We start from the raw sequence: 14,413 nt of genomic DNA, 5'->3' as shown, positions 1-14,413 counted from the left end.
GATAATCAGCGACGTTAGGAGCAGAAGACTGAAAGCAAGTCCAAGTCAGAGTCAGTGGAAATAAAACTTCTCAGATAGGAAAAAAGAGGTTTTTTGAATATTGTACAGGCAGGGGACATCATACCCCTTTCACCTTCGTTACTTAAGCTGCAAATAATTTTTTTTTTAAGCTGTAAGAACAGGTTTCACCGGACCAAACGCAACATCTGTAGTGCCCAGGCTCTTTAGAAATCAGAAAAAAAGAAGGCAATATTTGGTTGTATTGGCGTAGCAAATATGGTGACCGCGTTTGTAGGCTAGGCTGTTGAAAAGGACTTTGATTTTCAAGACCCTTCTCAATCCAAGAGAGAAGCCTTCACCTCCCTGCACGTGCATTTCTGGAGGGTTCTTCAGACGAGCCAGCGGTCCGCCCTCCGGTATGGTCCACGGGGAGGGAAACGGGCACTGCCAGCCCCTTCTGATCCCGCAGCGGCCGCCTGAACCTGCTCTGCCACCCCCCAAAGGGTTTCTCCGTCCGCACCAGCGCCGGAGGGAGCCTGCGAGGAAAGGTCTCCCCGGCAGCCGCCCGAGCCGCCGAGATGAGCCCCGCTCTTACCCCTTCACAGGACCCACAACGGCACCGGAGACGCGTACAAGCCTCGCAGGAAAACCCCGAGATGATCCATCCGTCTTTTCACATCACATATACATTACCAAGACTGAAATACAATGCAATTAAATTCTAAAATGGATCTGCAACGTAAAAAACACTGCATGTCCTACGGACTGACCACGGCTGCCGAGAAAACGAGCGATGCAGCAGGGTATTTAAAGAGGGAAAGACGTCACTGACCTAACTGAGGACAGGCTGGCTTCGGGAGCGGAGTTACCGAAAGCAGAACAGTGCACGCTGACCACGACAGGAGGAAAAAATATCTGTTCCCGGAGTAATTTAAAATAAATTAGCTAAAACAAATAACATTAAATGGGATGGGCCTAGTCTCGCAGAACAGACCTAATCATCTCCTTTTATTTAGAAAGGCTTGTTGGCTGTAAAGGTCAGAGAAATACTGTGTTTTGTTGTATCATAGGTAACAAATAGTGGCAAGCTTGCATTAGAATTTCCCTTTTGTAGGTGCCTCAGTAAATGTGCAGAACCTCTGTCTCCCACCTCGGACACAACGCTATCAACTGCAAACACGCCACCGCCTCCGTCAGCTTTTTTCCTTTGGAAATGTACATTTTGCAAGGTGAAAAATACCCAAATTGTAATGTTACACATTGGAGTACTGTGTCCAGTTCTGGGCTCCCCAGTTCAAGAAAGATGAGGAGCTACTGGAGAGAGTCCAGCACAGGGCTACGAGGATGAGGAGGGGACTGGAGCATCTCTCCTGCGAGGAGAGGCTGAGGGAGCTGGGCTTGTTCAGGCTGGAGAAGAGAAGGCTGAGAGGGGACCTTCGAAATGCCTCTAAATATCTGCAGGGTGGGGGTCAGGAGGATGGGGCCAGACTCTTTCCAGTGGTGCCCAGCGACAGGACAAGGGGCAACGGGCACAAACTGAAGCAGAGGAAGCTCCAGCTGAACCCGAGGAAGAACTTCTTCCCTCTGAGGGTGACAGAGCCCTGGCCCAGGCTGCCCAGGGAGGCTGTGGAGTCTCCTTCTCTGGAGATATTCCAGCCCCGCCTGGACAAGGTCCTGTGCAGCCTGCTCTGGGTGACCCTGCTTCAGCAGGAGGGTTGGACTAGATGACCCACAGAGGTGCCTTCCAATCCCTACCATTCTGTGATTCTGTGATTCTGTGATTCTGTGAAACGTGGAAAAATTCCGCAGCTGAGCGTGGCCACCGCTACACTCCCGTTCCCAGAACGCCCTGCTTACGAGAACAAACTTTCGCCGCCCTCATTCTGTCTCCGGCGTTTCAGAGACGGCCGCAAGCGCCCGGCCTCGTGCCAAATATTGTGACTGAAATGGGGGGATCTGAGGGGCTCGTTGTCCCCCCGCGCATCCTCCCACCGACAGCGGAGGATGGGGAGGCTGGGAATGACGGAGGCTCCTCTGAGAGCCGTGCCAGGACTGAGGAGGGGCACTGACGAGGGCTCCTTCGGTTTCTTGGATTTGACTTTTCAGTTCAAAAGAAAAGTGAGCTCAGGCATTAAAATCCCGTTCGTTCACAGCTCAGCCTTCTTCCCAACAAAAGAGTTATCAATGGGAGGTTGTTTTCATGGGAATTGCAAAAAAGGAGTTTCCAACCCGCTCTGCCGCTGAACAGCGGCGTTCATCGCGTGCTGGAAGAGCGAGAAGCTCCACAGGGCAGCTGGGCCCTGGCCTGGCCTTTGGCAGCTCTTCTGCGAGGGATGGGTGCAACCGTCACAAGAATCACAGAATCATCGGATCACAGACTGGTTTGGGTGGGAAGGGACCTTTCAAGGACATCCAGTCCAACTCCATGCCATAGGCAGGGACATCTCCAACCAGATCAGGGTGCTCAGAGCCCCGTCCAACCTGGCCTGGAATGGTTCCAGGGATGGGGCATCTCCCACAGAATCAAACAGACAGGTTGGGGTTGGCAGGGCCCTCTGTGGGTCACCCACCCAACCCCCTGCCCAAGCAGGGTCACCCAGAGCAGGGGGCACAGCACCGCAGCCAGGCGGGGCTGGAATATCTCCAGAGAAGGAGACTCCACAGCCTCCCTGGGCAGCCTGGGCCAGGGCTCTGTCACCCTCAGAGGGAAGAAGTTCTTCCTCGGGTTCAGCTGGAACTTCCCAGGCTTCAGTTTGTGCCCGTTGCCCCTTGTCCTGTCGCTGGGCACCACTGCAAAGAGTCTGGCCCCGTCCTCCTGACCCCCACCCTGCAGATATTTAGAGGCATTTCGAAGGTCCCCTCGCAGCCTTCTCTTCTCCAGGCTGAACAAGCCCAGCTCCCTCAGCCTTTCCTTGTAGGACAGATGCTCCACCTCTCTGGGCAACCTGGGCCAGGATCTCACCACCCTCAGCATAAACAATTTCTTCCTTAGATCCAGTCTGAATCTCCCCTCTTTCAGTTTAAAACTGTCACCCCTTGTCCCAGCCCCTCTCCAGCTCTCTCGCAGCCCCTTCAGGCCCTGGCAGCTGGTCTAAGGTCTCCCCACAGCCTTCTCCTCCCCAGGCTGAGCAGCCCCAGCTCCCCCAGCCTCTCCTCCCAGCAGAGGGGTTCCAGCCCTCGCATCATTGCTGGGGCCTCCTCTGGCTCCGCTCCCACAGCTCCAGCTCTGTCCTGTGCTGAGGGCTCCAGAGCTGGACGCAGGACTCCCGGGGGGTCTCAGCAGAGCGGGGCAGAGGGGCAGAATCCCCTCCCTCGCCCAGCTGGCCGCAGCCTTTCCTCCCCAGGGACACCTGGCACCGAGCATCGCCTGCTCTGCCTCCAGGAGCCAAACCGGTGCCTGGGTTCCTCGAGGCTGGAGTTGCCAAGCACAACCTAGAGAAGCCCCTCGCTCTCCCACAGCAGGAGACACCGGGGGTGATAACGTGTTTTCCGGATGCAGACTGGCTGGACATGTTGTCATGGGGGTCAGCAGGCGGCACACAGCCCACCCAGAAGCCCAGGGATGGAGCAGGAATCCCGAGTGCCTCCTAGAGAGAACCAAACCCTCGGTGTGGGCATCCGAGACGAACGGACCAAAGCTGGAACGTGGCCGGTTTTCACTGGGAATTTAGTGCAATCCACAGTTATGACTCAATTCCTTCTCTTATTCAAAGATTTACGAGGAAGCACACGAAAATCGCTTTCCAAACTACAGACACTGACCAGTGCGGGGTCCCGCAGAGGTCCTGCTTCAGCTAGCGCTGCCCAGAGAGCAGCATCCACCCATCTCTACACCTCCAGCAAGCCCCGTGAGCAGCAACTGCCTCACACTACGTGGGCACGATTAAAAAATCGCAGCAGCACTTCTCTTTTTCCAACAAAATCACGTACAGGTATCCATTCCCTATTCCTTCCAACTTTGCCTTCAGAGAAACCGATCCGTATTTGCTCCTTCTGTTGGGGAAAGAAACCAAAGCAAAGGAACAAACCTTGCTCTTGTACTAGCGCATCGTTGGAAGCTGGAATATATCGGTGAGAAGGAAGAAAGTCGGATGAAGGCACAAACGAATGCAAAGTGCTCTTCAGAATGGAAGGGACCCCGGCAGGACACCACCTTCTGCCCATACTGTAATGTCACCGTCACAGAAATCAAATAGATTTCTGCCAAATGCTATTGCACTTTGCTGATGCCCTCTCATCCGTTTCCAGCGCTGAGGAAATTCAAGGACAGCTTGAGCCCTGTCCTTCCTGTTCTCAGAATGAATTTCGTGTCCACAGACAGGCAGCTTCTATCACCTCCATCCATCTTTTATACCAGGCATATCAAATACAGCCAATTTTGGGAACAAATCTGGCCGTCGAAAGGAAGGCAAGGCACTGAGAAGCTGCCAGTCTGAACAGCCTCAGCGCATTAAAATGTGGATCCGACCCCCGCTCAGCTCCCGCAAAGCAACCTCGGCGCCGCTGCCATCTTTGCTGCACGCTGCCGCGACGAGCCAGTGCCTCCCGCTAGGGAAACGAGGCCGGGAGACGAGGCCCTGAATTTGAGTCAGCGACGGTCATTTACGTCACGGATTAACCTAGGGCAACAGCAACTGCAGTAAATCTCGGGGAAAACACGGTAACCAGGCGTTTGTGAACTGACAACACAGAAATGTAAAAATTCACAGCAGGGGAGAAGCCCGCGTCTCCTCCTTCCCCCACTCCGTTATCACCTGCAGACACGCGGACATCTTCCAGGGTTAAGGGAGGGGCGGACACACAGACAACACAGACACAGAATTCCAGAATCCCAGCATGGCAGGGGTGGGCAGGGACCTCTGTGGGTCACCCAGCCCAGCCCCCTGCCCAAGCAGGGTCACCCAGAGCAGGGGGCACAGCACCGCGGCCAGGCGGGGCTGGAATATCTCCAGAGAAGGAGACTCCACAGCCCCTCTGGGCAGCCTGGGCCAGGGCTCCGTCACCCTCAGAGAGAAGAAGTTCTTCCTCGGGTTCAGCTGGAGCTTCCCAGGCTTCAGTTTGTGCCCGTTGCCCCTTGTCCTGGCGCTGGGCACCACTGAAAAGAGCTTGGCCCCGTCCTCCTGACCCCAACCCTGCAGATATTTAGAGGCATTTCGAAGGTCCCCTCTCAGCCTTCTCTTCTCCAGGCTGAACAAGCCCAGCTCCCTCAGCCTCTCCTCGCAGGAGAGATGCTCCCGTCCCCTCCTCATCCTCGCAGCCCTGCGCTGGACTCTTTCCAGTAGCTCTTCATCTTTCTTGAACTGGGGAGCCCACAGCTCCTGCGCCCCGACAAACGAGATGGCAGCTGAACCAACAACCCCCAGCGCACCCCGTGCTTCAGCCAGCATGCTGCAAGCCTCAGAGCACTCGGAAATATTCTACCAGACACGGGTGGGCTCGGGCTGAGATAAATACAGAGCCTCTTTCACGTGGAGGCAAGAGCCAAATATTTTAGCTTTCACGCACAGATGCTGTAACCCTGCAGTCTGAGGGGCCGTACGCGGAGGCTACGCAGAAGTCAGCAGATCTCGAAATGCCCTTCTACACAAGGCTAAAAACCCCTGCAATGGGGTACGTCTCCATGTATAAATATTTTTAACCCAGCAACCAAACCACATCCCTACCCTCCTTAATAAGCTAAACAGACAACGCTTCTTTAGCACCACGTTTCCAGCTTTGTGATATTTCTACAGCTCTCTTTTAATTAATTTTGCGGTGTTTCCGTATTCTTTGTGAAATGCGTACGCGTGACCTGAGCCAAAGTTTTAGCAGCATCAAGTAAAACGCAGAAAGTAGCCTTCTATGGCACGTGTGGACACGGCCTGGTTAAGATAACCTACGCTTCTTCAGAATGGAGGACTAGATGACCCACAGAGGTCCCTTCCAACCCCTACCACTCCCTGATTCTGTGATTCAGAAGTACTTTTCGGCGCAGTCGAACTCAGTAACGCCAGCAGCTGAGCCTTGCGGAGACGGAAACAGCCGGGAGGAGGGGACCTTATAAATGCTTACAAATATCTGAAGGGTGGGTGTCAGGAGGATGGGGCCAAGCTCTTTTCAGTGGTGACCAGTGACAGGACAAGGGGCAACGGGCACAGACTGAGGCACAGGAAGTTCCAGCTGAACCCGAGGAAGAACTTCTTCCCTCTGAGGGTGACGGAGCACTGGCCCAGGCTGCCCAGAGGGGCTGGGGAGTCTCCTTCTCTGGAGATATTCCAGACCCGTCTGGACAAGGTCCTGTGCAGCTTGCTGTAGGTGACCCTGCTTCGGCAGGAGGGTTGGACTAGATGACCCACAGAGGTCCCTTCCAACCCCTACTATTCTGTGATTCTGTGATTCTGTGATACAAGTGCTGTAACCTGGAGGGGCTTTCACCGATCACTCCTTGCAGAACCTCAGCTGAACAGAGAGAGAAGCGCTGATGCAGACCTGTTTTGCTCATTACTACAAGATGAGAACCAACCCAACCCTGATTAGACCTGGGCAGGTGCACCTAGCCACCACCACTAGATATTTTGTGAAGAACACAGGCACTAAGCAGGGTCTGAATGACAAGACCTTTCAAGGGATGTGTTTGGGTCCTGCCATGAGCCTCAGGCACATCCCCAGGGCCTTGTTGAGCGGTTATGGAGCAGTTCGCGTTCTGCAAGCCAAGAGCCTGAGGAGCTGGAAGGATGGAGGGAAGCATTACTGCCGGAACCTGCGGTGTCCTGTCTGCTCCCCCCAGGGCCAGGAACTCCTTCTCTGGAATAAGCAAGCACAGGGAGAAGCAGCCTCTTCCCATGAACTCTTGCAGGATCTGCGAGACGAAGCAACCTTTCCTAACAGAATTCTGAAAGTGGGATCCTTGAAGAGGGATGAGCCAGGACCTTGGAAGAGCTGGGTACGGTCATCACAGATGATGGCATCGACCGTGTATTTACTGCCCGTGAACTCTCATGATGCCTGACAGAAGATGATGCTTGAAGGTAAGATGATTTTGGCTTTTTAAAGATATGTTCTGGACTGGTCTAGTGCGATTCCGCACTGCTGCGAACGTCTCGCCTCTCAGAAGAGCAGGCTGCGGACAGAGGATGACGCAGCGATCATTTTGCAGAATCAGGTCATCTCTCTGGTGTTTTTTCCATGTTTGCTCCAACTTCTTTTCTTAGCCTTTGCTGGGGATGGTATCTGTAAAGTGTATGTGCTATAGAGGTCTTCATCCTGAGTTACCTCAGTGCAGCCTCTGAATCGATGAGGAAATGGCTCATTTATCAGAGTACAGAAAAGTTCTGGGCTTTTAAATGGGAAGTCACTTACAGTTACTTGTGTATTTTTCAGAATATGAGCTGCCAGCAATCAGCTGGTATGTTGCTCGGCAATAACTGTGACCAAGGATCGGCCCCAACGGCTGAAGGAGCCTATCTGGACATTTTTGTTACCTTCCCAGCTTTCTCGATGGTCTCACTCAGCTCCCTTCTGCAGATGTACAAGGTCTGAGTTCCAGTGATAACCGAGTCTCACGAGGAACTTTTTAAGCAAGTCACGGTAGTTGGGAATTGCAGGGTGCGTAGAGGCAGACGACACGCCGTATGTCCAAACAGGTCTGATTTCTCAAATCTTTATTTCTGAATTGTTTTTGGTCTACCTGACCTGGTCTTGGACAGCAGACAGTGACAGAGACCTTGCTCCTTTATAAATACAAAACGCTCCAAAACCAGGGGCGTTGCTGATTCTAGAGCCGTGTTGCTGATTCTAGAGCCCCGTTGCTGATCTATCATGTCCTCGTTAGTCAAAATACTAATCTTGGTAGCACTGTTGAAAAGCTGTTTATGCCTCCCTTGATCACTGCAGCTTCTACACCCAGTATTCCTGGGATTCTTGCAGTCAGCTCCAGATCTGTGCATGTCCTTGCCCACATCAGAGAAGAGAACGATTGCTTTGGTTGTGTGCCTCTGGGACAGTCTCTGCTCACCAGAGGCACGCGGATCCCTGCAGTTCACACAAACAGAGGAAGGTGGGACTGCAACACCAAAGCGGGCTCAGATTTGACTCTTAGGTGCAGTTCTGGTCATCCCACGTCAAAATAAAATATTGGAAGAAGAGGAGGTACTGAGAAGAACGACCTGAGTTACAGATTACCTTCTGCGCAACGAAGAATTGAGCAGTCAGGGACTCTTAGGCCAGAAGCAGGTGGGATGTACACAACCTTCAGCAGCGTGAAGAAGGTTAACAGGTGAATTTTACAACAAAAAAGGTCGTAAATTAACTGCAGAAGTCACTTGTGGATGCTGGATTTACGAAGCAGTGGTCTCCCCTACACTGAAAATCAGGAGATGAATTGATGAGTGCTGCCAGAGGGGAGCAAGTGCCAAAACCAAGAGCAAAATTTGACTTCATGACTTGCTGCTTATAATCTTAGCTAAGCATCTGCTACTCGTCATCACAGGTGACAGCATACAATATCAGCAGGAAATTCTTGTACCCTTAAAACCCCTGGCAATGCAGAGGTCTTGTCACAATCTAGTTAGCGTTCACCTTCAGCACTGCTTTACCTACTAACAGCTACGTACCATCAGCTGTTGATTTGCTTTCCCTCCATTACCCCATAGGAAAATGCTGTTCCGCTACTCCTTATCCCAACAGTGCATTCTCAGGTCTGCACGACGGAGCAAACACGTTGAAGGGTCAGGTCGTAATGCCCAGTCCTCCTCTTAGTTTGGAGGAGTGCGTGATCTGCTGTTTTCCTAGCATCTTCTGCGGCATCCCCCTTCTCAGATCAAGGGATTTGGCAGGCTAGGCCCTGCCCACCGAGGAACAGAGGCATAGCTGGCAGATGACGATGTGAAAGACATTCCTGAACGAGTTTCTGGATGTTGATGTAAAAAGACAAATGAAAAATAAAAAGAATAGAAGTGTTTCCTTAGATAAATGTACGTTAGGATCAATATTGGGACTTGGCGACAAAGCCAATACAGGTATCTTCTCATCTGCTCTTTTAGAAATAAAGTATTTGTTCCCATGTGCTTGAATTAAATCGGCAACTGTGGAGGACGGCTTCCCCTCCTCCATCCCAGCCCATCCTCCAGAATGTCCAGTGCTAAGCTTATATTTTGCACCAGTCTGTCTGCTGGTACTTCGCAAAGCAAGAAACACAGAGGTGCTTGCTGTGGAGAATCTTGACTCGGGTTTCACTGCTGTCTTCTTCCAGATCAGAGACGATTTTTATAGATAACACAGTAGACACCATCTGAGAAAGAAAGCAATCTCTGAGTGGAAAAAAGCAGCGGGATGTATGGCTCCTGGGACTACCTTAAGAGAAAAAGGCACCCCTCACGCCCGCTGACCAGCACAGAGACCGACCACGCACTGGGACGAGGTGAAACGTGGCGAGCCAGAGCAGGACAGGGCGGCAGCAGGCAGCTCTCCCTGCCAGACAGGGGTGGTAGTCTTCATGGCTGTGGAGTCAGAGATTTTTTTAAATCCGAATTGTCTGGTTTGGATTAAGAAAATGGGAAAGGTGGCTAAACAAAGAAGTGGAAACTAGGGAACTAGTTAACTGCTGCTCCCGAGTCAGAACTGATGGATGGTTGCACCATTCCCTTCTGCAAGACCTTTCACGCAAGAGGAGGCTGCAGAAGACCCTGGAAGACACTGCGACGCAGGCAACGTTTCAAGCTTGTGTGCACAGAGAGCACGTGTGCCTAAAGCAGGATCTTCTCTGATGGAGACCTGAAGACGTTTGCACTACAGTGAACAAACTTGGACCCCAAACAGAGGTTAAAAGCAGAGATGAAGCTAAGTACCAGGCCCACAAGGTTGCTCGTAATGCATTAAATGAGAAGACGTTATGGGTCATGTGCTTAAGGAGTGCCTACATGAATACTCTGTAAAGCACTGGCTTTGGGACTTGTCTGCTCTCTCAGTCTCTTCACTTCTGCTTCAGCAAAAGGCGTATTTCATAGAGTCACAGAACGGCCCAGGTTGGAAGGGACCTCACAAGACCATCTGGTCCAGCCTTTCGAGGGAAACGTAGCCTAGATATGACTACCTAGCACCTTGTCCAATTGCATCTTGAAAACCTCCAGTGATGGGGACTCTGCCACAGCCCATATTTGAAGTCCTACAACGTACTGCATGTTGAGTAGCGTTTGTAGACCCTGCATGGGATGATTTATACACAGAGTTTGAAATAATTTTAACATCGCCCGTTCCAACCCGCATACACAACTGACTCGTTTCGTCAAGGCAAGCAGAAGGGAAGCACATGGATCTTTGCTGACTCCTGTCTGAAGGACTCCTGCTGAAAAGGAGGGATCTGGCGCGCCTCTCGAGTTGCACCTTGTCACTGAAATAGCGACAGTGCAGTTTCTCATTCCCTGCAGGGAACGTGGACTCATTCACAGCTTTGGGCAAGTGAAGTCTCCAGTGAACCACCTTGCTGCTCTCCACGGCGTATCTTGACAAGAAAGCAAAGTGCAAAGACAGGATTCAACTAGCTTTTTGCACGCTTACATCCGCACATCCACACAATAATTCACATACATATAACTAGGAAAATGTAAATCCAAATTCAGCTCAAACCTAAATGCCTCTAGTAGACACGGGCAACTTGAAAGAGCTTTGGCAGCTGGGCTGTGTTTGGTGTGGAGACCAAGCATTAACAAGGGCAACGCGGCACGCTCGGTACGTGAACCTTCTGCAGCAGAACCGGGTCACTCTCCTTTGTAAGCAGGGCAGCCTGGGATACAACAGACCAGCTTTTCTCAGAACAGCACTGGAAGTAATGCTCTAGTTAAAAAGAAAACCAAAAATGTCCTTAGTGCTCTTTAGGTGTGTCTTCAGTCACACTCCTGTAGTCACATCTATTCCAATGAAGGAAAATCGCTCTTTGGAGGGAACAAAAAGAATCACTGCAAACCATTCCTCGTACTACGCATGCTGCATACACATTTTGACATGGCAGTGTCATTTGGAATCTGTGACAAGAGTCCTAGTGATACAAAAGCTGTATTCTGTATATTTTAACCTCCCAGAAATGAAAACCCAGTGTTGCCAGGCACACATACCTTTTGGTTGGGGTGGGGGCTCCAGAGTACATGTGGGTCACCATGGTGTCGTTCATGTTAGTCAGAGGCCGAGGAGGGCTAAAATAGAAATATTAATTCCAGTTAGTGCTTTAAAAAACCAGAAAGGAAACAAACGTGACGCTGGGGAGAAGGACATGGCTCTGTGCTGTGACAGCACCAGGCCACGAGCAGCAGCAGCAATCGCTTGGCACAAAGGCACTGGAAGAGCTTCGTCTGCTCCAGCTTAACTGCTTGTCACAAGCCAGCTCTTGCACCGCCACGAAGATGCAACGAATGTCTGTGATGGCGTAACTGACCTTTGGCACTGCCCAGCAGCTCAAGCAAGTGTAGGGAACATTCAAATTAGGGCAATTATTGGGAATGTTTAAAGAAATTAAGCAAAGATTTATTATAACAAGCAATCATTTATACAACAACCACATACACTGTCTGTTTGGGTTTCATTTTAATCAATTATAGTTGGAAAAACCCAACCGATGGAGCCTGGTGTTCCTTACTCCCTGTAACACACAGCCACAGACCGATGCTCCCGTTATCTGCAGTTCCAACCCTGGAAGCCTCCCGGGGCCGCCGGGCCGTGCCCAGCCAGGCTTCGCGTGCTCGTGGCTGTGCGGGGAGCGGGCGGACGTGAGGAGCCGGCACGGGACGTCCCCAGACCCCTCTGCCGGCACATTCACGCTGCCGGAGAGGGGAACTGCAGCAGCTGCTACCGCAGACTCGGTCGCTGGTTACGTTTGCCCTCCGGTGATACCCAAATACATCCACCAGCCCTTAGAACGAGACGTGTAAACCCGCGCAGGGCGTCTGTGCGCGGATGAACGCTCCCTTTGCGCATCAGACGGCACAGGACCCGCGCAGCTCACCAGGGGGAAAATGCCATCCTTTCCCGCTTACTTTACTGGAACGTGGATTAAAATCTTCACAGGTTTGTATTTACCGTCCTCTTCGCATTCGCTTTCAGCTGGATTTACTGCAGATGATACTGGAATTAATTCTCGCCGTTTCAATTTTCTACAGCGCCCGACAGCGCCGGCCGCTTGTCCCTTCCCCGCCATCACCCCCAGCCCAGCTGCCCGGAGCCCGCTCCTCTTCCACACATGGGGGCACAAGGAATTGCCTTCAGACTCATTATTTTATTCAACAATTTTCAGAGCTCAGTAACCCACAGAATGAAATAACCATTTAAAAAAAAGTCACCTGGCTGTCAAACTGACAAAATCCCACGGAATCCACTCCCGGCAGGTCTCACCGCACTCCTGCTCCACGGAGCATTTCTGGGCAACAGCCCTCCCGCTCGCCGTCCTCGCTCAGGACAGGTCTGCCCAGAAATAATTACGCCGCATGTTTTGATGTTAGTGTTGATCTAAATATAACACTATAGCAAGAAGGGATTTGGTGATGTGTAACGAATGTGCTCCTTTGGAAAAGGAACTTCTGACTGGACAAAAAAGCAGAAATCGGATTATGATGCACCGGGAAGGCGACAGCCGTGCCACACCGCAGTATCTTTGGGAGCCATTAATTCTGCCAGTGAAAATACAAATCCATCCTGTAGTAATGAGCAGTTAATTAGCAGTGCTGTCCCTCTGCCGTACTTACTTCTTCTTGGCCGAACTTCTTCTTGCATCAAGAAGAGTGTGGCCAGCAGGACGAGGGAGGTTCTCCTCCCCCTCTACACTGCCCTGGTGAGGCCTCATCTGGAGTACTGTGTCCAGTGCTGGGCTCCCCAGTTCAAGAAAGATGAAGAGCTACTGGAGAGAGTCCAGCGGAGGGCTACGAGGATGAGGAGGGGACTGGAGCATCTCTCCTCCGAGGAGAGGCTGAGGGAGCTGGGCTTGTTCAGCCTGGAGAAGAGAAGGCTGCGAGGGGACCTTCGAAATGCCTCTAAATATCTGCAGGGTGGGGGTCAGGAGGACGGGGCCAGACTCTTTGCAGTGGTGCCCAGCGACAGGACAAGGGGCAACGGGCACAAACTGAAGCCTGGGAAGCTCCAGCTGAACCCGAGGAAGAACTTCTTCCCTCTGAGGGTGCCGGAGCCCTGGCCCAGGCTGCCCAGGGAGGCTGTGGAGTCTCCTTCTCTGGAGATATTCCAGCCCCGCCTGGCCGCGGTGCTGTGCCCCCTGCTCTGGGTGACCCTGCTTGGGCAGGGGGTTGGGCTGGGTGACCCACAGAGGGCCCTGCCCACCCCGACCATTCTGTGATTCTGTGATCACCTGAACACCCAGCCTGCGGACATGGACAGAGCCCATTCCCCGCCCCATCTCCCTGCCTTGTTCTGCACCCTCAGTGCCAGCGCCGACGGGAACGTACATCACTGCTCCTACAGCGTCGCCAGGCGAGCTGCCAGGACTCGCGCTGCTCTATGCTGTGGCAGAGCACGCCCGCTTTCCATGGCATCCCCTGCAGCACCGTGCTGCCCTTGTTAGTGCTCTTGGCTGAGAAACTTTGGGACCAGCGCTCCTTCCTCGTGTCTGCTTCACGCAACGCTGAACCACGGATGATCCAGCACTGCTTACTCTGACTTAATGATGGTGCTACTGGGAAAAGACTCCACCATGTGACGAACAGCACTTCAGCAGCAATTTCTGGTCATTGGCAGGCAGGAATGGCTCCTGAAGGGGCATTCGCAGGGTGGAGACACGCATCACAGCTGCAGTTCCTTCGGGTTTGTGCATGAGGACCTGTGGTTCTAGACCAGGACAACCAGAAAGGACAGGCTAGTGTGGAAGAACCCCGTTGTGGCACCAAGTGGAAGAGGTAATGGCAATTCTGGGACCTCTACAAGGAGAGAGAGAGGGTTTTACAGAGATCACAGAATCACAGAATGTTTGGGGTTGGAAGGGCCCTCTGTGGGTCACCCACCCAACCCCCTGCCCAAGCAGGGTCACCCAGAGCAGGGGGCACAGCACCGTGGCCAGGCAGGGCTGGAATATCTCCAGAGAAGGAGACTCCACAGCCCCTCTGGGCAGCCTGGGCCAGGGCTCCGTCACCCTCAGAGGGAAGAAGTTCTTCCTCGGGTTCAGCTGGAACTTCCCAGGCCTCAGTTTGTGCCCTTTGCCCCTTGTCCTGTCGCTGGGCACCACTGGAAAGAGTCTGGCCCCGTCCTCCTGACCCCCACCCTTCAGATATTTAGAGGCATTTCGAAGGTCCCCTCTCAGCCTTCTCTTCTCCAGGCTGAACAAGCCCAGCTCCCTCAGCCTCTCCTCGGAGGAGAGATGCTCCACTGCCCTCATCATCTCTGTAGCCCTATGATGTATGAATAGATTATCTCACCCCTTCATCGTCTGGATGCAAATAAGGACGAG

General features: G+C 52.5%; 1 protein-coding gene across 5 annotated transcripts in view; it reads right to left on the bottom strand.

Annotated features, from left to right (window-relative positions):
- The window catches only part of DTNB (dystrobrevin beta), a 228,928-nt gene that overhangs the window by 104,908 nt on the left and 109,607 nt on the right, over positions 1-14,413 (bottom strand). For all 5 annotated transcript variants that reach the window (XR_012763278.1, XR_012763279.1, XM_075415135.1 and 2 more), the window contains one exon: positions 11,088-11,165. Coding sequence is in view for 3 of the 5 variants with exons in the window: in XM_075415135.1 (XP_075271250.1) it covers positions 11,088-11,165 (78 nt within the window). In the remaining 2 variants the exon portion in view is untranslated. The remainder of the gene's footprint in view (positions 1-11,087; positions 11,166-14,413) is intronic.

This window comes from Opisthocomus hoazin, chromosome 2 (genome assembly GCF_030867145.1).
Source record: "Opisthocomus hoazin isolate bOpiHoa1 chromosome 2, bOpiHoa1.hap1, whole genome shotgun sequence".
Lineage (NCBI taxonomy): Eukaryota > Metazoa > Chordata > Aves > Opisthocomiformes > Opisthocomidae > Opisthocomus > Opisthocomus hoazin.
Note: the sequence above shows the minus strand (reverse complement) of the source record. Positions and strands in the feature narration are given on the sequence as shown.